The 24,313-nt window shown below is 33.9% G+C and overlaps 1 protein-coding gene across 4 annotated transcripts in view; it reads left to right on the forward strand.

Annotated features, from left to right (window-relative positions):
- LOC142981926 (uncharacterized) overlaps positions 1–24,313 on the forward strand; it is a 185,186-nt gene that overhangs the window by 135,579 nt on the left and 25,294 nt on the right. For all 4 annotated transcript variants that reach the window (XM_076128073.1, XM_076128074.1, XM_076128076.1 and 1 more), the window contains exon 2: positions 19,436–19,558. In XM_076128073.1, the coding sequence (XP_075984188.1) occupies positions 19,436–19,558 (123 nt within the window). The remainder of the gene's footprint in view (positions 1–19,435; positions 19,559–24,313) is intronic.

Genomic DNA, 24,313 nt, shown 5'->3' on the forward strand with positions numbered 1-24,313 from the left:
TCCAAGACAGAAATAAATAAGTCCTTGAAATATTCTTTGATTACTTTGTGCAAATATTTATTTCGCACAGTTATAATTATAAAACAAGATGGCGATTAATCCCTGTCATCTGCGCATCACGATTTGACATTTGCATTGCACATGCGCACTGCGATCCTTCCAACTGATTACTGATTTCAAGAATAGCATTTTTATTTGTTCTCATTGCGCAAGAGTCGGTTCGTATCCCTTCTGAGAATGCAGTTTGTTTTTGTTTATTACATGTTAACCTGAATACTAATACGTTTAGTTATTGCTTGGATGTTAAATTGTGAAACTTTCTGTTGAATGATGTTGAGAGCTTCGTTAGTTTGAAACAGACTGACATTAATTTTGAAATCTTATGCGTTCGGCTCACTCAATGTATTTGTGTTATATTGCGTTTTGCTTATTTTAGATCATGGGTTAGTCTTTATTTCTTCATCATTTTTATGAGAAATAGTTCACACTGGTAGACACTGTGGCAACTTGTATAAGATGCTCAAAATGTTTGATATACCAAAATCTATGGTCGAGAAATCTATTATCATGCACCAGAAAGTATTCTATCATGAGTTCTATTCTATCATGATTCTAGCCACGACTCAATCTTAACATTTTTGATAGGTTCTTCAATCATTTATACACAGTTTAAAGCAGAACTTCAGCTTTGTGTTATTAAATAAATTAATTCTGACTGAAACCTCAAATCATTCTTGGACGCGAGTTCACAAGCGATAGACGTCTTCAGGTGTTACTTAGTATTAATAAACAAGTAAGATCTTTATCAATAGAAACAATGTATAGTTAAACCCTGCCGACACTCACGTATACAGTCACACAGACTGACAGACGCCTTGCATGGAGCTCATAGCTAATGTATCCGATATGGATAATGTACGTCTTTGCATTTGTATGGTGAATGAGTGAGGTCGAAGTGACAGCGAGTGACGGAGCTGTTTTACATAGTATGTGCTGTTTAAAAGCGGAGTATAAAAGATAGTGCTGCTTTATTTATCAGGCATTTAGAAAAACAAAAATAACTTTTGTAAAAAAAAATATAAGGACGTTTTGTAACGTTTTGTAAAAAAAAAAAGTAGTTTAAAAGCAAATGTTTAATTACCTACATTAAATTTAATATTATTAAGTCTCTTTGTTTGCAAAAAAATGGTTTCTATATTTCAATAATCAATAACATAAAATTTTCACAAGCAATCCTTTCTTCTTTTGCAATAAAATTTGTCGTTTTACGGAATTTACCACCGCGCGTTTATAAAGGTTCTATACGTTAGTTTAACTGAAAAAAATATTATTATATATACATACAATAATGATAAATACTACCACTATTTAGTACCTAGCTATAGGATATCCAGCACTTACCATGTCAAAACTTTTCTCTTTCCATAACGCTGGCGAGCGAGCGGTAATTCAATCGCCAATCGCTTTCCCTATCACCCATACCTTCCCATAGAAAGAACATCGTGAACACATTGCAATATCATTTGAATACTAAGTAACCGTCTTAAGCACTATGTTAATATTCCATTGTGTATTACAGTGTTATAATATTGCTTCCTTCTATGCCATGGGTTTCCCCTTCGCGGTGCTAATGAGATTTAGGAGCTATGCATTGATATCCTACTAATATTATAAAGCTGAAGAGTTTGTTTGTTTGTTTGAACGCGTTATCTCGGGAACTACTGGTCCGATTTGAATTTTTTTTTCAGTGTTAGATAGCCCATTTATCGAGGAAGGCTAAATGCTATATAACATCACGCTGCGGCCGTTAAGAGCAGAGTAGCAACGAAAAATGTTACAAAAACGGAGAAAATTTTGTTTCATTCTCTTAAGTGACGCAAGCTTAGTTGCGCGGGTCAGCTAGTAAGTAATAAATTGTGGTGTTGAACTTATTAAGTAGTACTGTTATTTATGTAGATTGAATAGAAAACTGTTTGGTTTTACTTTTGAGTTGAAGATGGGTGATAAAGAATGAAATGTTTTATGTGATGTTTTGTTACCATAATTGGCATAATGTTGACGTGATTTTAACTACAAAATAGCTGTAGACTTCGTTGGTTTGTGTATGAGTTATCGCAATTGTTATGCCGTAGGCATCCGCTAAGAAAACTTTTCGTTGTTAGTTTGTATGAAAATTCTGTCCTAAGTCACAAACCACGCGGACAAAGTCGCGGGTAAAAGTTAGAATATCTAATATCTATATACTTAAAAACCAGTATCAGCTTGCTCTAAAGCACAATCTATTAAAGTTTTGTGACTTACTCTACATACATTTAAACCAATTAAAGACTTACCCCCGGTTTCTGAGTATATTGAGCGGTAGTTTATCTATTCAATAGCGTTTTTTTTGTATGAGTTTTAACGCTATTGAATAGATATGTCAAGATTAAGGGTAAGAGTCAATTTTTGTCTATCTCTTGACTACATTTGTTACTTAAGTATCACTATAATGCAATAAGGTCTTAAGAATTGGTCACAATAACCTCGCTTTCATACATAACCAACCTACTCAGGTATGATTTCACACAATTAACATGACAATGGGTGGCAGTGAAGCCAGTTACGTCTGATATCGAACAATGAATCATGAATTACTTTGAGAAAAAGAGTTTCTATTTCATTTATGAGGTATGGCTTTTTAATAATACTGGTGACTGTTGAATTGCTACATAAGAAATTTTTATGCACTTTATTTTACAACTCTGCTCGCGTTTGAATTGCTTTTTATAAAGAAGTAGAGTAGAAAAGAATAAAAAAAGCGTTGAGTTGATGACCTGTAGTCTTGAATTAATAACATTGCGTATGGATATAGTGCTAAAACGGAAAGCCCTATAAAGTCAGATACAGGTCTTTAAAATAGTAATAATCCTCTACATATAATAGGTAATATTGGTAACCTTAGCGGGCACTGAAGTTATGACGAAAAAAATTGATTTTACATCTTTAGTGCTCTAAGTGCCTCTTTACTTCTATGGGAATGAAGTACGGAATACGCACTTACGTAATAACACGTGTTATCTACCTATCCCATGAGAAAAATGCCTGATTTTATGTATACATACATAAATAATGCATACATGTATTGTATGTACAGACAAGTGCGTTTCATGATCGGAATCCATACATAACTCTTTGTTTCACGATTTCCCATACATCCGATAGTTATCCATCAATTATAACGTGCTATTTACATAAACAGAGCTTTGCTATAGCCCGACAACTTGTTAGAGAGTCTTGTATGCAAGGTTCACGTCTCGTGGTGGTATACTTGAAGTATACAATGATATGTTAGCCTGATTGATTTTTTTATTTATACTGGCTGAGTTTGGTTATGTAAGTGGCAGCTACTAGCAACATTCAATGATTTGTAATGAAGAAATATGAAAATTTAGTTGGCGATTAAAAAGAGTGGCCTGGAGTTTCTTGCCAGCTCTTCTCATTAGCCTTACCTTCCAAACGGGCGGTGAATTCGTTCTCTGTATCATAAGTGTCAGTATTTTTCCTATATGAAAAGATAATTTGATTTTGATACAACATTTAGTATTTAGAGAATCAGTAACCCGCAGGCCTATGCAGCTGACGATGGCCTATATGATACAGCAACTTTATATTTTAACTACATACATACATAATTATCACGCCTTTTTCCCATAGGAGTAGGCAGAAACTAAAGGTAATACCTTTTTTTAAAACAACGTAGGATTATTCATTATAATCTACATAAATAGAACATGCCAAGGTTCTCTACTCAGTTGTCCGACTGCACTATAGTATGAGTATCTAATTATACCCTATGTTGGTAACTCACTGGTACAAGACGTGAACAGTGATTATTAAAGCAAACGACTGAGTAACGCACTTTCCATGTACACATTTTCTTTTGGCGAGGGGCCTTTTTTTGTTGGCTGTAGTTTTGTTTTACTTGGCTACTGTGTGTAAGGGTTTTGTGTTCAAACACTACTGGAATATAGCAAAGATGTGACAGTTTTTGATGGTAGAATTGATTTTGAATCTGTTAAAGCACAAGAAAACAGCTGTTATATTTTAAACAATTTCATTAAAGTTATATGTCATACAAAGTTTTGAAAGATGGAATCTAAATTATTTTAGAAATGAAATTTCTTGAATATGGAGAAACATATTTTTTTGGATAACTAGCTTTACGTAACGTTAAAGTATTTGGATAACTAACTTTATGAACTTTTAAGGCTTTATTTTCTATAAGTCCAGTTTACCAAGGCTTATACTCTCTTGCATAATTTATGTTAAAGTGCTGTCAAAAAATACGTCATTATGTCCCTTTAACTCTATCATGATTGATGTCATAATCAAAGTATTTAATCGCTTGGTATACGTGATGGTAATGGCGCCGGCCACACTGAAATCACCAGAATGTCGCTGTAGTTCACTGGAACGGTGTTAACGTCATCGCTGTTTCTGCAAACAATTCCTTTGCTATCGCTAAGCGGTGAGTGTTTTTATCGCAAAATGTATGCTTATTACAAGATATCGGTTAATGCAAGCTTATGCCTGCGGTTCCGTCCAAGTTGTATCTTTTTTAAAAAATAGTAGCCTTTGTTCTTGTTTAGAGTATAGGTCATAAGTTTAGCTTACAAGTTAAGAAAAATAAAAGTTGACTTTCATACCCTATTTTAACCCCCTAGGAGAAAATATCCCAAAAAACACTGAAATTCGTCATGTTTAAATATGAAATTTCATGTTGCTAGCTCCGAAAATGTCGAACTTCCGTACAAGCTTTCATCCCCTTTCATTTTTTTTAGCTCAGGGTCTGCGATGATTTTCAGTCAATCGTTCATTCGGACAGTCAGGACAAGTCATTTTATGTGTATATAGTATATTGGTAGCCTACAGTGTTTAAACCTTTAAACTGCATAAACTAGCACCACTAATTAGCGTTTCATAGTCTTGAACAAAGGGCTCTTTCACACTATACTGTGACTAGTTCGTCTACCTGCGCTCTCGCATCTTTAAACAGCGCACGTCAATGCACGCCGTGTGGTAACGCCCTTACTTCCTGTATTGTTAAAGCAAACAACTCAATAGGTTACCAGTGGAACTCGTTCGCTAGAAAATTTGACTGAAGCATAGCAAACTGGTCAGAGATAGTATAGTAAACTGTACTTCAATTTCTTTAACATAGTTGTCCGCTAAAGTTTCGTTTGTTAAGATTTTAAAAATGAAAATGTAGCTATGGGAAAGCGTTTTGAACCAAAACTTAATGAGAGCTGACGTAGAGCACCGTGGCACCGTGTATAATTTAAAATTACATAAAATTATACTTATATTATAAGTTTATCAACAGCAGTATTTTACTCAAATTGCATTGTAAAAGTAAGATTTCAGAACCCCCAAACCTACGTTAAGCTAGAAAACCTCGTATTTAAATTTGTTAATTTCAGCTTTGCTCAATGATATAAGTCTAAGGGCTCTGACTTCTTGGACTATAAAATCACTATACTCTCAATCATACGATCTATACTATTAAGTAATTTTCTTATCTCATTCCCCATCTCGAATGAAGTTCAACCGCTGTCGAGTTTCCGTGTTAGCAGCTAAGGTCAGCGATGTAGGTTATTGCTCTTTTGGTACAGTAAACAAGTACTCACTGTAGGGCCATGAATCATAGCACATTAGTTTGCGCTCGCTAAATAAAATGAACTGATAACTGTTGTTTGAAACGTTTTACGGGACTTTTCTTGAATGTAACGATTACGTACACATGAAAAGATTTTTAATTTTCTATTCTAAATTCAGGTATTCAGGCAAATAATAAGCGAGTAATTATTAATTTTGAATGAAAATCTCATAAAATTTACTTATGATTTAGGATAAAGTTTCGACGCTTTGTGTAATAGACTAGGTACATAATAATAATTAAAGTTGTATTAACGGATACCAAGTTGTTCATTTTTAGTTCCTCATGCAAAATAACATGAACCAAATCCCTTCATAGCAAAATGTACAACAAGCAAAATGAGCACGGCACTTAAAATGTACAAATCGCATAATGTGCAAATAGCAAAAAGAGCAAATCGCATAATGTACAATACGCATAATGTGCAATACTTAAAATGAACACTATACGCAAAACGAGCAAAAAGCAAAATGTACATAGTCGCCTTCGTTCACACTAACCACTTACTGCCGTTTCTTAGTTTGGGGTTTGTTGGATTCATATAGCATTGTAATAAAACAACTTCACATTCAATATAAGTTTATTTATATATTAATAAAGGGAACTTAATGAGGCGTGGTATGAAATCCTTGAATCATCACCAAATAACAAAGCAATGAGGACTTACACAACAACTAATTCTGTTGAAATTATATTATTTATTTAAACTTAAAAGAAAACAAACTAAAATGCAAGTCTTGTATATATCATCTGTAGAAGAAATTGTTTAACGGAAATACTTTTAATATGCAAACTGTTTAGTATTTTTTTATACTTTTTATCAAAGACGATGTCTGCTTTTCTCCTATTTTTCATTGCCGGCTCAAATATGCTTTTTTTAATTTTATTATCACTGAACACACCGATTTTAGGATACTAACGATCAAATAAAAAAATCTCCACGAGTCGGTCTTGTAAACATGCCCTAACAGTATTATGTACATTTTGCTTTTTGCTCGTTTTGCGTATAGTGTTCATTTTAAGTATTGCACATTATGCGTATTGTACATTATGCGATTTGCTCTTTTTGCCATTTGCACATTATGCGATTTGTACATTTTAAGTGCCGTGCTCATTTTGCTTGTTGTACATTTTGCTATGAAGGGAACCAAATGTATCATAATCTACTATTAATTACAATATCACTGAGAATTTTGTAGGCTTTTGTTTGAAGCTAATACGGAATTAAATTGTTACGTACACTTACGTTTTGTCTTCTTTGTTATTTGATTATTTCCCGCGACCTCATAATATGGAATTTCTTTTAACCCAGTTCTAGATAATTTTATGCGATAATTTTAATTCACATCTAGAGAAGGAAATAGATTCACATCGAGTACGCAGATCCCTCTATCCGAAATCCCTTCATAGCAAAATGTACAACAAGCAAAATGAGCACGGCACTTAAAATGTACAAATCGCATAATGTGCAAATGGCAAAAAGAGCAAATCGCATAATGTACAATACGCATAATGTGCAATACTTAAAATGAACACTATACGCAAAACGAGCAAAAAGCAAAATGTACATAATACTGTTAGGGCATGTTTACAAGACCGACTCGTGGAGATTTTTTTATTTGATCGTTAGTATCCTAAAATCGGTGTGTTCAGTGATAATAAAATTAAAAAAAGCATATTTGAGCCGGCAATGAAAAATAGGAGAAAAGCAGACATCGTCTTTGATAAAAAGTATAAAAAAATACTAAACAGTTTGCATATTAAAAGTATTTCCGTTAAACAATTTCTTCTACAGATGATATATACAAGACTTGCATTTTAGTTTGTTTTCTTTTAAGTTTAAATAAATAATATAATTTCAACAGAATTAGTTGTTGTGTAAGTCCTCATTGCTTTGTTATTTGGTGATGATTCAAGGATTTCATACCACGCCTCATTAAGTTCCCTTTATTAATATATAAATAAACTTATATTGAATGTGAAGTTGTTTTATTACAATGCTATATGAATCCAACAAACCCCAAACTAAGAAACGGCAGTAAGTGGTTAGTGTGAACGAAGGCGACTATGTACATTTTGCTTTTTGCTCGTTTTGCGTATAGTGTTCATTTTAAGTATTGCACATTATGCGTATTGTACATTATGCGATTTGCTCTTTTTGCTATTTGCACATTATGCGATTTGTACATTTTAAGTGCCGTGCTCATTTTGCTTGTTGTACATTTTGCTATGAAGGGTCCGAAATGCACGTCCTTTATAGTCCTGTTCTACACCCTTCACACGCTCAAAGGCGCACACACCTCTCTGGTCCCTCTACACACAGACGCCCCTCTGGTCCCTCTACACACAGACGCCCCTCTGGTCCCTCTACACACAGACACCTCTCTGGTCCCTCTACACACACAAACGCCTCTCTGGTCCCTCTACACACACAAACGCCTCTCTGGTCCCTCTACACACACAAACGCCTCTCTGGTCCCTCTACACACACAAACGCCTCTCTGGTCCCTCTACACACACAAACGCCTCTCTGGTCCCTCTACACACACAAACGCCTCTCTGGTCCCTCTACACACACAAACGCCTCTCTGGTCCCTCTACACACACAAACGCCTCTCTGGTCCCTCTACACACACAAACGCCTCTCTGGTCCCTCTACACACACACAAACGCCTCTCTGGTCCCTCTACACACACAAACGCCTCTCTGGTCCCTCTACACACACACAAACGCCTCTCTGGTCCCTCTACACACACAAACGCCTCTCTGGTCCCTCTACACACACACAAACGCCTCTCTGGTCCCTCTACACACACACAAACGCCTCTCTGGTCCCTCTACACACACAAACGCCTCTCTGGTCCCTCTACACACACACAAACGCCTCTCTGGTCCCTCTACACACACAAACGCCTCTCTGGTCCCTCTACACACACACAAACGCCTCTCTGGTCCCTCTACACACACAAACGCCTCTCTGGTCCCTCTACACGCTCAGACGCAGCTTCTCCGGGTCCTCTATACACACTACTCACGAGCATCGTCTAAATTAAGATTAGATAAAAGTAAAATAAAATACAGAAATCGTGACCTGAACGTATATTTATACAAAATTCATAGTACATGGTTTGACCGAGAACGAAAGAATTCCACAGCGTTGGACAGGCCTGCATAAGGCGCTTGTATTTGACAGACATCTTTGAGACATCCGACATGCGCGATGCGACACCGGACTGTCAGCTTCAGAGCGCTCTTTGAAGATTTGAAGCACGGTGCCGGTTCAGTGCCAAGCTCTACGTGAGTGCTCGACTCGTAGCCGAGGAGCAGTACCACGGAGCGTAGCACCAGCTCTACGTTGTCGAAGGCCTCAGCTCGCGTCCGCTACGCCACAGGCCTCAGGTCCACTATTCGTCCCCGTTCAGCAACAGGGGCCGCAGCATGGTCCGCAGCATGGACCACAACATGGGGCGCAGCACGGAGGGGGACCACAGCATGGTAAGCAGCACGGCGCGCAGCATGGAGGGCCACAGCAAGGAGGACCACAGCACGGGTAGCAAGGCATCTTGGAATCTTTATTAAAGTCTCTTCAAAATACTGAAAATTATGAGAGGTTGCGATTGTCACTTTTTGAATTTTTTTATTTTTTTTTTTATTTTTTCTGTGTGTTGAAGGTTTGAGTTTTGATTTCGAAGTGCAATCCAATGTTTTTCAGGGCTAAAGAAAGCTCTGTAGAACGCTTGGTGTTCCAAATTTTGAATAATTCAAATCGTGGTTACTTTTCTTCTTCATTTCAGCTATAGAACATAATATTCGAATTTCGTCCAAATAGTTTGTATATCTGTTTAACTATAGAGGTGCTATTCAAAAATTTTAATATTGTAGATACGCACCACATTTTTGCAAGTCAAATATTACCATTTTAAAATCTATACTCAAAGCAATACAACTATTAATGACCAAAAAACATTTAATTGTCATGAAACAGAACAAGAGTATGACAAATAACACAATTTTACTGCAACTTTTGTCACTAGGAAGTAATAAACCCTTCAGTATGTAATAACTCTGTCATCAGAAGCTCAGTTCCAACAGAATTTTATCGATATCTCTCTGACACATTGTTTTGAGTAACTCTTTGTTTATTTCGATAAGTGCTAAGTGCTCCTGTCTCCTGCACAGAGACTTTGGGTATTGTCTTTCTATGTCCATTTTTAGCTTGAGAGTTATACGATTTAGGCAAGGGTTAAAGCGTTCTGTCGCGTCGTTGAATTCGGTTTTTAGGTCGATAGATTTGATTAGAAGTTTGATAGAAAACAGATACATCTAAGCTTTTATTTCAATAATCCTGTTGATTCTGTAAGAACGGCTAATCTCAAGAACTACTGGTTCGAATTGGAACTTTAATTTTGTGTGGATAAGTACGTTAAGTACACCTTTATATTTATTTTATTGCAAGCTATTTCTACATTTGTATATACGAATGAAGAAATAGCTTGCAATAAAATTGTCATGCCACGACACCATTTAAGCACTAGACATGAATACCGGGTCAGCAAGAAACAACTTTAAAACAAGTCTTAAACTGCACGTCCATTTTAAAATGAGCTCGACAGGATCAACCGTCAACTTTTTACTCCCACATCCATAAAAAACCATTCAATGAATACGAAAATATCATACAGCGAATCCAATTAAGAATTATGGTTAATTGACACTCATTGACATTTGACGTCTCGTTCCCACGATGCGCGGGCGCGTGTGTGCGAGAGGGATGGAGAACTCATTGAGTCCCAGTCGCGTTGACTTGTGAGGTCAATAAGGTGGTTCAACTCGTGATATCGTGCTATTAAGGGGTATTAAAAGAATAAAGAAAATGAAAGTGAAAGGTAATGATTACTTACGAATATTGTGGAAATGTGAACGAATTATGGGATAATGTTACTTAATTTTCTTGCTCTTTGGGTATCTGCTTGAGGGTAACTTGCATAAATTGGCCGATTGTGTAAGTCGCTAATGTTTTGTACGAAATGTATGAATTAAATTGTTGTCTTTCTGTGTTTAAGCTTTATCTACGTGAAAAACAAACCCTTCTTACTAAGCTTACTTTAACAAAAAGATGAAAATTTACACAATATTACTACATCGCAATCATGTATTTTGTCCGTTTAATTCGGAGGATTTTACTGAAAACCTTTTACAATCTCTACAAACGTTACATTACTTCACTCGTCTCTCTAAATTTCATCTTTCCCAACACTATTTACATAAACAAACCCTTAAAAACAAACACATAAGTATCTTAACATAGAATTACGTAGCCCTTATTTTGAAAACAAACATCCTTCTTATATCGCAATAGGTATTCGATATCAAAAACATTAGCGTGCTCTACTTTCGTAGTTTTATGTATCCTGTGTATAAATAAACAAAGACAAACAAATATATCGTGAAACTATTTATTTTTACTATTTGCGAATGTAGAAAGACCACCATACGAGGTAAATAAATACATAATACATATATGTATGAGACATACTTTGTGTAATACTACTGTATCTTGAGATGAACAACTTTGTGATAGGCTGTTTTTACATACCTTAAGATATTTCTGTTTGTTATGCTTAAGCAGATAAACGGCCTAACAGATTTCGGTGAAATTAACCATGGTAGTAGTCGAAAACCCGGGTTTAAAGTTTCATAACCTATTTACTTACTAGTGCCACGTAAGCCGCGCGGGTCAGCTTATTTTATAAAAGGATTATAAGTTTAATCAATGTAATCAAATAGCTTAATAACAATAGTCTCCTGTTAAGTTGCATCAAGATATTAAACCAAAGAGACGTTGAAATAATTTATTGAAAAACAAAAACTTCTCCTTAACCATCAATTGTATACCCGCATCGTCACGCTCATTCATACTTCAAAGGTCATTAGAGGGAAAGAGACAGAGCTATTGAAAGAAGAGATAACTGTTTGATATGATTTACTGTACGATAGCGAATTATTAATGGCTCCTTTATTAAGTAAAAGTGATAAAAATAATATTAATACAACAATGTAAAGTTGCCTGTGTTTGAACTTGTCAATGTGTCTTCAATCATTTTCATGCGCTATGCTTAATTTCTTCAAAACTGATTCAGTATTTTAACTGCGAAAGTATTTCAGACAGACTGACAGATTTTTTCAACTTTCGCGGTTTGTACACAATATACAAAATTGCTTACTAACATAATTATTATTGATTAATTTGTATTGATGATGGCACTTATTCTAGACTAGACTATTTATTTAAGTACAACTTATAGTATGACGGATAATATATTTAATCATGTTCTCTACTCATTGCTTCGGAATCTCATTACGGCTCATAGGTACCACGCCCTAAAGTACTCCTTGTTCGACCTCGCTTATCTGTCGAGATATTTAAATGCAATATCCATACAATCTATTTATTTACTCCATTTTGAAGGCAATTTACATAAAAACTTTGTAAGTCAGTGCATTATTGCTGTGGCCACACCTAGGTTAATTCTTGAGTACTATTTAAACTAGTACATAGTTGTAAGACTGTAGGTATAGAGTCAAACTAAAATGCTTGTCCGTTTTCCTCGCTCAAACCATTTTTTGATAACATTATTAACTTCTTTTACTATCGCCTTTCTTTGTATTTCTTTATTTTTTTTCTTTGGCTATATTTTGTAAATCCTTTTATCCTTTAAACCCTGATTATGTGTTGTTTTATTGGAAGACGGCCTTTTCCTTTCAGAAAACTTCGTTGCATATTGTCTTTCGCCTGAGATTTTTTTTGAGTCAAAGTCTAACATCACATGTCTAAAATTTTCCATCTCTCTCTACCCTTGTATATACGCACTAAACAAACTATTCTATACCTCCAATTATAAACAATGATAACAAACTGATTTATACCTACAATCATAATAAATGTTTTCCGTAGCATTAAATATTTCGCGTTTGACATTGTTATATTAATTTAGTGCTTAGACTCAAAATCAAAAAATCAAAATCAAATTTATTTGCAAAAATACTGTGATAAATGGTGTTACAATAAGTATAGTTACAAGTATCTTGGCCTGTCAGTGGCATGCAAATATTAAATAGAATTGAGTTTATTAAGTGATGTACAAGAAAAAGTCTAAACAAAATGATGAAATATGTTATATGGTAGGAAAATATAGTGGACATAAAGTCAGATGTCAAAATTAAAAATAATATAAATGTCACAATAAATGGATGAATTGAATAATTAATAGATATTCTGCTATTGTTAATAAAGCTAAATTATAATTAATAAAGAAAAAATGTAATTGAAATAAATTGATTGTAATTGAAATAAATTAAATATAATTGAGTAAATTGTCATTTAGATAATCCAATAGTGTATAATAGCATTTATTTATTAATAATTCATTTAATTTTTTCTTGAACATATGTAAGTCAGATTCCTTGATTGATTTTGGCAGTTTATTGTAAATTAGAGATGCCATATGGAAAACGCTTTTATGCATCAGTGCAGTTTTTGTTTTGCGTATACATAGTCGACTCACATCTCGTTGTCGTCTGTTATAAAAATCTGATGCTAACATAAATAAATTTGGATTGCATTTAACAAAAACAGCTACTTCGAGTATGTATAGGCAGGGCAAGGTTAAAAGTTCATGCTTTAAAAAATATGGACGGCAGCTATCTGTAGTTTTCAATGCAAACATAGCTCTAATACATCTCTTCTGCATCTTAAAGATAAGATCTTTGTTTGTTGAATTTCCCCAAAAAATAATACCGTATCTCAGTATTGAGACAACCAATCCGTGGTACGCAGTAACAACAGAATTTACATTAGATATTTGTGACAGCTCACGTAGTGCGTATACAGACTTACTGACTTTTTTACAGAGCGCATCAATATGTGGTTTCCATGTAAGTTTACTGTCTATTTCGAGCCCAAGAAATTTTGTAGTTTGTGTCTCACATATTGGCTGATTACCATGACATATATTTAACGGCGTTTGAACCAAACGTTGACTGAAGGTCATAAGGGCGGTTTTGCTAATATTGATTCGCAAATTGTTTGCGTCTAGCCATTTTATTATATCTCCTACTGTATTATTTATTTCCTGCTCGTATGTAAGAATATTATTACATTTAATTGTAACTGTACAGTCATCTGCAAAGAGCGTTATTGGGTTTGATGTGGCTTTTGGGAGATCGTTTATGTAAAGAATAAACAAAAGCAATAACAAAAAGACTATTTACTATTTAGTTATCTATTCAAGTCAGGGTCCGGTTTTGCAAACGGAAACTTGTTATGTCAAATGAAAGATTGTCGTAAATTCATTTGAGCGAAGATAGCAGTAGGTCGGGACCTTTGGGCTTGGCAATCAAGGTACATACGAGATAACAACTGGTACGGAAGCTTGGTTAGACTGAGAGGCATTTTACTCCTCATTTTATGATTTATTATTGTAAAGACACAATTTTAAAATAGTTTATTTGGTAGTGTTGCCGGGTATTTTAATAAGGAAAGTCATAGCTTGTTACTTGTTGCTAACTTAACTTGTCTGGGATTTTACTTAATGTAAAGTTATAATTATGACTCTAGACAAATTAGCTGCGGAAAACGGATATAGCAAAATGCCGATTTCTTAAAAGAATCTATGCCTGATATTCGACCTCTCTGAAATTAATCACCTACGCCACTGGCTTCAAATTTAAGAAAAAATACAAATTGTATTTTTTATTTCATCACCATTCCTTCCATCACTAGTTTAAATGAAATTCTCTTTTTGAATTTTATCGTAATTCGTAAGGAGTACCTACTACGTTTTTTTATTGCAAATGTTTTTTTATGCAACGTGCCAGTAAGAGTGATTTTCGTAAAAAGTTAAAACCTCATTTCTCAGTAAAGACCGATTTTCATACAACATTAAAATTTTATAGCCGTATTGTAACGAGTTTAAAATCGTTCTTCAAACATTATCCCTACGTTCATGTTGTTCAGTTAATCTCTTAATTCACATTCTGGTCACGCATAAGTGCAGTAGATGTTATTAACGTATTACACGTGTATTCTACGAACTGAAAGGAATGTTAATTTCATAATACAGCCCACATTCTATAGTCATTAACACTTTTTCTTGGATTCTAAGAAATACTGATGTTAAAAAGAAAGAAACAAAGCTTGGAAACAATTTTGATGGCGCATACACACATAAGCTGTTGACTAATGTATTCTTAATAATATTCTATTCTTCTTTAGAACACTGAAAAATACATGCCAATTGGAACAGTATAGCTTTACACCTTAAGTAATATCTCATTAACTGCTTAGACTAGATACGTCATAGCAAAATTCACGTGCATGCTAAAGTAAATTTCACGCATCCTTAAAAAAATTCAAAACTCAGAGCTATATAAGAGTACAGGCATTTTAAAAAAATGGCAATAGTTCAGTCTCAATAACCATAGACACTATTCCAAATTCAAAACAAACGCCTACAGACGTAGACGGGGTCAAGGAGACAGACCGGTTTGATGATGCGTCTCATTCACGTTCGTGACTCATTCATTGGGTGTCGACATTCTTTCATTCACACGTAAGGTCTAATGTCGAGAAAACCCCCGCGATTTTTTTGTGACCGGATGTAGTCAGTGATGATTAATTTTTGACAAGTTGATTCTTGTTTATGAATATGCGTTCTTTGTGTGAGGAAATGGCGGCGTCGCTGCGTCGATGACTTTATGTAGAGGCAAAGGTTATGAGCAAATTGACGAAATATTAATAAAGCATGTATGTAACTTCTTATTTAAATATATTTTAAAGTAATACTTAGTAGTAGGTAACTATTTTATAGGATCAGGGACAATCTCTTAATTTTTAGAGCGCTCAATAAGTTGGTAAGGATTGTTTTGTTTCCACTATTTATTGATTAGTAAACAATTTATTAATGTTAATATTGCACATAAAGTTGTCATGTCTAAATATATTATGACAAAAGATCTATTGCATCAAAAATCATTGAAAAACTTGACTACAAAAAATATTCTTGTAATTTTCGCGCTTAAACAGTTGTTGTTTTTTTCTTACGCCATTATCGACAAAGGTATTGTCACATTCAGTCTAGGATGTATGAATCAGCGGTCATAACAAACGTTAGTAGGTCAAAACCACAAAAACAAATATCCGGCTTCCTTGTTATGAAGTTTAAATTAATGAGCAATTATTTTGTTTTATATTAATTAAAATTATTTATTAAACGACAATTTATTAATGGATCTGACTGATATTTCTGGATTTTGTTTAAATTGATTACTTAAGCCAGTAATAAAAAGTTGAGATGATACGTTATTGGGAATAAATTTGCAAAGAACGTAAAATAATTAACACAGTTACCTACTATTCAAACCATATTCGAATCCTAACTTACTTATCTAATTTGGGAAATTCTCAGATATCTAGCTATGTTTTACCTGCATCTGTATGATGCTAGTTTCTAAAGTTTAAATTGCAATACTTAAAATTACAAATCACAATGACTGCATAATGTTTCTTATGCTTGTACAAAAACGGTCTTAGAATTGACAGTCATCGATTACGCTATAACTGATGATGCCATCATTTGTATTATATTCCATTGATTGCACTATATAACTTACTGCAAAACAGAAAATGCATCGTTGTAACTGATAATTGAAACTCTAGACAACCCTTCACTGAATTAAATTAAAGCCAGACTTAGTGGTCATATAGAAGTTCGTAGCTGCGTTATGTTTATGGGTTCGATAATAATATATGTTTACGTCTGTTTATTTGGTATATTCTCAGTTTCCCTCTAACACTGTCCCCCAGGGTGACAGCTGGGAATTATCTTCCTACTTATATTCCGTTTATTTAAGTACATTTTACGCAAAAACTGAGTGGTTGATTTGGAATAAAGATCAACACAGATTGAAACGCCTAAAATCTCCTCTAAACTGCACTATATTTAATTAAAATTGGTTTAACAATTCGGTGAAATCATGGCCTTTTACGAGAGCACCTACCAAAAGCGTAGGCTTATTCATAATAAGTACACAGCTAAAATATCATCTGTAATAAGTTACGCAATTTCCTGATGTCATTACAAGTGATTTAAATGTCAGAAGATGGTTGCGTTATTGAAACTTGTCCGGTAATGGCCGCTGTGATCTTTATTGTAATTATATTGTAGTCTACATGAGTTATACGCTCATCATTACTATTACGCAACTGAGGTACAGACAAGCTTTCCATGTCAATTATGTTGGTATACATAATAATATTGTACATCTACGTATTGAGGTTTCAAGAAGCGGTTTCTTTTCCGTCAGCTTGACATTAAGAATGTTGAAATGCACTGTTTTGGTCTTAATAAATAACTTAATGCATAATATAGATAATATATATTATATTTAATTACGCACCGGGCTGTGTTACTTTTTATAAAACTGGGTAATATTGAAGATCTATAATTCTGTCATGTTTGAAAGATGGGCAAAATGGCTTAAATCCTAGTCTAATTCTAAAACCATGAAACAAGTGCTAAAGCTATGAAGCAATAGATTCGATAATGTAAACTTATAAGTCGAAGCATTATATTATTTAGAATCTTCATGTATTGAAATTATTTATATGATCCTTTTACTTAAAAACTATAAAGTAAAAATAACTTCTCCAATGTCATTGACCTCCAAAGAATACTATAAAAATGGCACATGCTGTTAGCTATTATTATAATATCAACATGTTAATGTTTTATAAGATTCTGACTACATCTGGAACGAATTAAAATGATAGTTATTACATTTATTTTTGATAAACTAATAATAATACGATTAACTGTTACTAAGGAATAATAAGAAGTTAAAAAAAGCGCAATACCGTTTCGTTGATATCAACTTCTATAAAAACTTTAGCTTTTGTATTTCTATCATTTTCAGTTCATTATTATCTCATCTATTTGCTATACTTAACCAATAGGTAAAGAAAATATTATCTTACTGATCTTATGGATGTTTGTTACACAATAACCAAAACTACTGAACGGATTCTAATGAAAATTTGTTCATAGACAATTTATTACATGATTAGCACATGAGATAACTCTTTCTTCGCGAAATATTGAATTTCGCGTTAACTTGTTTACAAATTTAATTCAAGACGAGATGTAACACGACCGAAACGTCGGGTAAATAAATAAGTTATCTTAATATTCATTTTCAAACGCGTTTAAGACCCGTTACATAATAATTTGAATCAAGAAAAGGCCATATTTTTTACTACTATCGGCTATGTAGCGGCTTACAATTATTTAATAAATAAATATATTTCGCAACACATATTAAGAGCTCGCTACATAACTGTACTGGCGCCTCACAGGATGCGCAACAAGGAACAGTGCGTTGAAACATGATCGTGAAAGGAAATCATTGTGTTACACCATTATACGTCCATATGATTTATTTGTGTACAGATTAACTTGCAAATATGAAAGACGAATACATGTAGTGTACAGTTTAAATGCAAAAAGGTTATTAGATGAATTTTATAAATCACTCAATCAAAACTAAACTGCAGATGTTTTCATTGCAACAAAAAATAACAAATAAAAAACATTTTTGTTTTTCCAAGTAAGTATACAAAATTATTTGAAGGTTTATATCCTAGGCTTTCTACGTAAAAAATAGGTTAAAATTTATAATTATGTCATCACCACGCTTTCAGTTTCAGCGTAGAGCCAAACTTAATTAATCTGTGGTAGAACGCCCCAATGAAGAGCGTTTACGGTAATGTATTTGCCAATAATGTTAATAACTTAAACAAAATTTGCTTACTTTTAATGTTAGCTAGCGATACAAAAGCCGTGGGCTAATGTACTTTCAAATAAAAATCACCTTTGAATTAAACTTGAATAAATAAACTTTGAGCGCTCCTGCCATTTTCGTTCTACGACGCAATAATAATATGCTTCGCCCATAATTGTACCACCGCAAAGAACATTACTTGCATATTAAAATAATGTAACAACTCTATACCACTCTACACTATTTAATACTGCAGCTGTAACATACATAGATAAGCGCCATCTGTTGCCCAGAGCATGAACTACTTGCACTTTCAAGGAAACTTTTGTTTGATGCGGAAAAATATGGTTCAGGGAAACGGCTCCAATACTTACTACTAACAATAATTCTTAGAAGAGTTGCTTTTTAAGTTACTAATGCATCTGGCAGACCTTTTTCTACTCGATCACGATCAAAGATCGCAGTAACTCTATGATTATTTTAATATTTTACGTGAATGGATAAAATTAAATCATGGTCACATTTTAATCAATGTACACAAAACCTTAGGAATTATGCTCTAAAACTTTATTCATATAATAATTGAACCGAATTCAGAAAAACGAGAAAGTTCTAATCTGCTACTTTTTTATTTTCTATTCTCTCTTTTTTATTTTTTCTATCTGTAAAAATACTCAATTCGTTTAATTTATGGGTAAAACTGCAAGAACAACCGTTCAATAGTTTGTATTTATAACTTTTAACCCTTTGTTTTATAATATTAGTGATATAAAAAATGCATGAAAATACTCGTTCAGTAGGTAGTTTAAGTCAGTCAGGGAGACAGACAAATGCCGAGGAAGACTTTGTTTCATAATAATTATGTAGTGATAGTGGCTAATGTCTACCTTTCTTTGTCCACAGTGGATTACGCCGGAAGAATGCGCGGTGTACACCAGAGACCAGCGGCCGCCGCTTGTCATCCCTCGTATCACACAGTACAGGACACCACGGCCGAGACAGCCGCCCATACAGGCTTATCATGAGGTAAGAATATAGAAAAAAATTCTTACGAGTTGTTCTTTACTCAGCAATCAATTAAAGAGGTTCGTTAAGTAAGGTAAGGTAAGGAGAAATGACAACAGAGACAGTTATAGTACCTATATGTATAAAACATGAACAGTCCTATTCATTATTAGATGAAGGTCTCTTAAACTGTTGATTAAGTATGGGGTCCCTTGTACACATACAAGGACCTTTTACTTAAGTAACCATACTTTATTTACCCTTGTAATGTCCAAATTGTCGCATCATATTTTTTGTAGCCTTTTTCTTCTCAGGATCTCTTTATCACGGCAGTATAAAGTAGTAGTGAAACTCACAGCTTTTACTCATAATATTGAATAAAAACCCCACATAAAGTACAATACCCAGAAATGGACTCGAAAACGGTATTTCCTGAAATAACATATCGTTTGGTATTTCCAAGCTTTTGATCTCCGTTATCTATTTTCCGTTTTCTTTTATTTTATATCAAATCAACAGAAATATACGATTGAATAAAGAGCACATAATTCAAGTATTTCAATGCAGAATCGTAAATAAAGCGGAAAATGGGCGTATTACTATATTATAAACATGATAACAAATCATTATATATTTTAGTTTGGTTTATTTTTATTACCGATTACTTTTAGAGTGTAGTAGCGAGATTTTGTACAGTCGGCAATGTCGAGTATCGCAAGTTTGACATTTAGAATGTACTACCAAAATAGTTTCTACGACGCCCGTCAGAAGCGCTGATCAGGTTTTTATACAAAATTTCTCTATGAAAAGTTGGTTGTCGGTAGTCGATAGTAGTAGAGAATCGAGCTACAGAACTTGAGTCTTTGAATCGAATTAGTGCCTTTGACTCGCACATATCGATTCAAAATCAGTAGTAAAAATAAACAGAAATTAAAAAATAAATTACATATAGTTAAAAGCTGTTACAGCCACACATGATTAAGTACATATCTATCAAAGTTATATTTACAAATACAATACAACTAGTCAGAACAGCGACAATGAAACAATTTACCGGCAGATATATTTAGCGAACGTAACCACTGATAACGGGAACTGATTACAACATTGTAATTCTACGTAAAGGTACAAATACATCACAATTATACTTAATGACCCGCGCAACTTCGCTTGCGTCACATAAGAGAGAATGGATCAAAATTTTCCCCGTTTTTGTAACATTTTTTGCTTGTACTTTGCTCCTATTGGTCGTAGCGTGATGTTATATAGCCTAAAGCCTTCCTCGATAAATGGGCTATCTAACACTAAAAGAATTTTTCAAATCGGACCAGTAGTTCCTGAGATTAGCGCGTTCAAACAAACAAACAAACTCTTCAGCTTTATAATATTAGTATAGATTGAAATATAATAATAGCCTAGGATTTAGGTCAGTAACCTACTAATATAAGTAGGAATATAATTATTATCATTTATTCACTAGAGTAGCCAGAGAGGAAATTTGTCCGAAGCGGGGACTCTCTATCCATTTCTTTACTTTTGATTTTTGAGGTCCATAGAATGGAAGGCCCGCTGTGAGCTAGATTTCGCTCTTTGATTAGTCCGCCGTTGCGAGAAATAACAATAATTTGAAAGTGAGCTGAAACTGTTTAAGTAATAAGTTTTAATAAATAATTTATAACAATTGTTCATATTACACGTAAATCTATCATTTACTAACTCTCATCTTTAAAATACTCAACCGTGGTTTCTCCCCAACAGATTTAATATACTTTTACTATATAATATATAATATACCTTAACTTAGGTAAACCTAATTTGCTATTACAATAATTATAATAGTATTATGTATTATTATTATCTATAATGCTTAATGACAAATTCAACAATATTCCTGTTATGTATTACATAGTATAACTAATCACACCAGTTTATAAAGCCTTGTAGACAACACAACATGTCATTGTAATAATTAAATAATTTAGTTTACAAGAATCAACACACTAATTCTAGAAACAACAACTAGAGGGCGTTGTAACCAATTCTCACGAGGATACTAACGTCAAAATTATTAGAATGCACGTTTTCCTTATTTAAATACAAAATAAAGATGGCTGAAATCCAGGGTGTGAGTCAGAACAGGACGGCAGGGCCATAGCGTTGTGTTAATTTGTCCGATTACTGCTTGTCGTGTCATTAATTTATGCGCGTGCGCACACAATGTGTTGTTCACCCGATCTAATATGGCCGCCAGTAGTGCGTAGGAGAGTAACAGAAAGACAAGTCCGTACAGACTGTCTGTCGCCTCTATTATGTTTTGCTGTAAATTATTGTAATTCATTCAGCATGATAAAGAAATATATTCTTAAATACATCGTAATAAATAGCAGAAACGCTACATAGCACCGATTGAGTCCTGATTATGTCAATGTCAGTTATAGAAATGCTTACTCGTAACTCTAAGGAGCAGTAAACGAACTATTCAGTTCTTATGACAATTTATTGTAGTTTTTTCTCTAAATCACTTGGATCCTATTCTTATCGACAAATTATACCATATACTATATGTCCTTTTACCCGAAAAGGTCCTTTATTCTTAATAATAAGCTGAAGCATGTAAAATAAATAAGAACCGACAACCATCACCATCGACCTTGTAGAACCATTCTGTCAGATAAGCAAGGTTATTACACAATCTTTCTATTTTTAGATATTTTCTAATAGTTTTCATTCATGGCGTTGTTCGCTGACTCCCAGTCCAGAATTAACTCCCACAATCGTTTGCTTTGCAAATTCTCCAGCTTCAAAATGAGGCAGTAATTAACATATTTAAGGTGAATGAAAACAGAATTGATTTACATCGATTCTAAATGTGATTAGCTCTCGTTTAAATGTACATTATTTATTATTTAAATAGCTATTATTTATAGCTGTTCAAAGAACCGCTTAATGTCATTTACCTATTTTTTTTGTTTGAAATTAACACAATTGTAGTACCTAAATGTAAAAAGGAAATAAATTGCCTTTATAATGTGTATAAATAGACTATAAGACGATTGTTATTTGTTATGAATGTAATGTTTAATGAATCAAATAAATAAATTCCTTCTGCAATCCTTCCTTCTGTACCTAAATACTAGTACTTTGAGTTGCAGAAGATTAATTATCGAACGGCACATGTAACCAAATCTAGTCTATTTAAAGGAAAAATAGCTATGACTAAACCAGAAGAAAGTTGTCATCTATTTCATTACTTATTACTTACTCTTCTAAAAACACCTGAATACATCTTAAAATAAACTATAGCTTAGAATCATCGCGACTTCACTTTCAGGCAAGAAAACGCATCAAAATCGGTTCTTTGTTTAAGAGCTACGATTCTTCAGACAAACACACATTTACTCACATAAAAAACATATCGAAACTTGTAATACCCCTTTTTATCATATAGTATAGTATATAAGCACAAAAATTACAATAGTTTCAAATCAATGACATAATTGTATTTCTGTAAAACAACTGCATTATAATAATGTAACATGGCGTCGTGTTCTTGGTCCAATGACGTGCATCCGGCGCGCCCTTGTCGATGTATCGATTCAATGGCCACGATTCATTCGCCAAATTCAAATGGACAGATTTCATTGAAAACAGACCTCAATGGTGAATTTATTTTGCATTTAAGATTGTAGATAGTTGGGATTCATTATGGTAATGATTGAGTAAGACTTGCCACGTTTCTGTAATGAGATTTTCTTATTTGATTTGTTGTTGGATGAGTTACTATACACGGCAACTCTTGGGATTGTGAGAACGCCAATTTCGAAATTCTGAAAATTAAGCCGAAGATTTTTTTAAGTGCTGAAAGTATTAGAATTTTGCCTGTATCCTATGTTATGGTGCGTATTAGTGATAAATAAATAGATAAGTCATCGCAATTTTTGTCTGTACGATCAAAAACCTTAAAAAACACGATGTCCAGTTTGAAGCAACCTTAACTTTTAACCCTTAACTGTAGTCGTGGGTCCAGTGGACCCATATTCAATCTTCAAACGCGTGTAAAAAATAAGGCGCGTGCCTTAGCGACTCCCACTTCTAGGTACCTTCCGCCAGCACGCCGGTGCGCGCAGGGGAGAACGGACGCGTTTCGCTCGCAACTGCTAAGGTGAGTTTTGATGAGCTCGTGGGTCCATGGGACCCACGACTATAGAAACGTAACTTTTTAGTTGTTACTCATTAATTTTACTATTTTATTTTTTTCGGTTATTTGTGATGTCAGACCAAAGAGATATGTCTACAAATATAGATAATATAATAGAGCAGTGGTTGAACACAGAATCGAATTATGATGAAGATGAAACTAGTGGAAATTCACCCATATATCGAAATAATGCTCCAACGACTGTTTTGTTTAGAGTATTGGACATGAGTGCGGTGAATGCTTTTATCATCAAGCAAAGTCATGAAAGAGCTGCAAAGATGACAAGGATGATGTTTTCGAAAGGACTCGCAAAAATATTGTGTGAGCTTACATGTAAGAAAAATGCTATACCTAACCAAAAACTTCCCACACAACTGAGGACAATTTGCTACAGCTCTCAATCTAAAACCAGCACCAACTTCGTCATCTGCAGATAAAGAAAGCCTGAAATTGGAGAGAAATAAAGGGAACAGGTGTTCTGTTTGTCCACACAACAAGAGAGCGAAGAGCCTACACTTATGTCCTAAGTGTAAACTACCTATTTGTATGACTTGTGCAAAGAATGTATGCAATTCATG

The sequence above is a fragment of the Anticarsia gemmatalis genome, chromosome 20, assembly GCF_050436995.1.
Source record: "Anticarsia gemmatalis isolate Benzon Research Colony breed Stoneville strain chromosome 20, ilAntGemm2 primary, whole genome shotgun sequence".
Taxonomy (NCBI): domain Eukaryota; kingdom Metazoa; phylum Arthropoda; class Insecta; order Lepidoptera; family Erebidae; genus Anticarsia; species Anticarsia gemmatalis.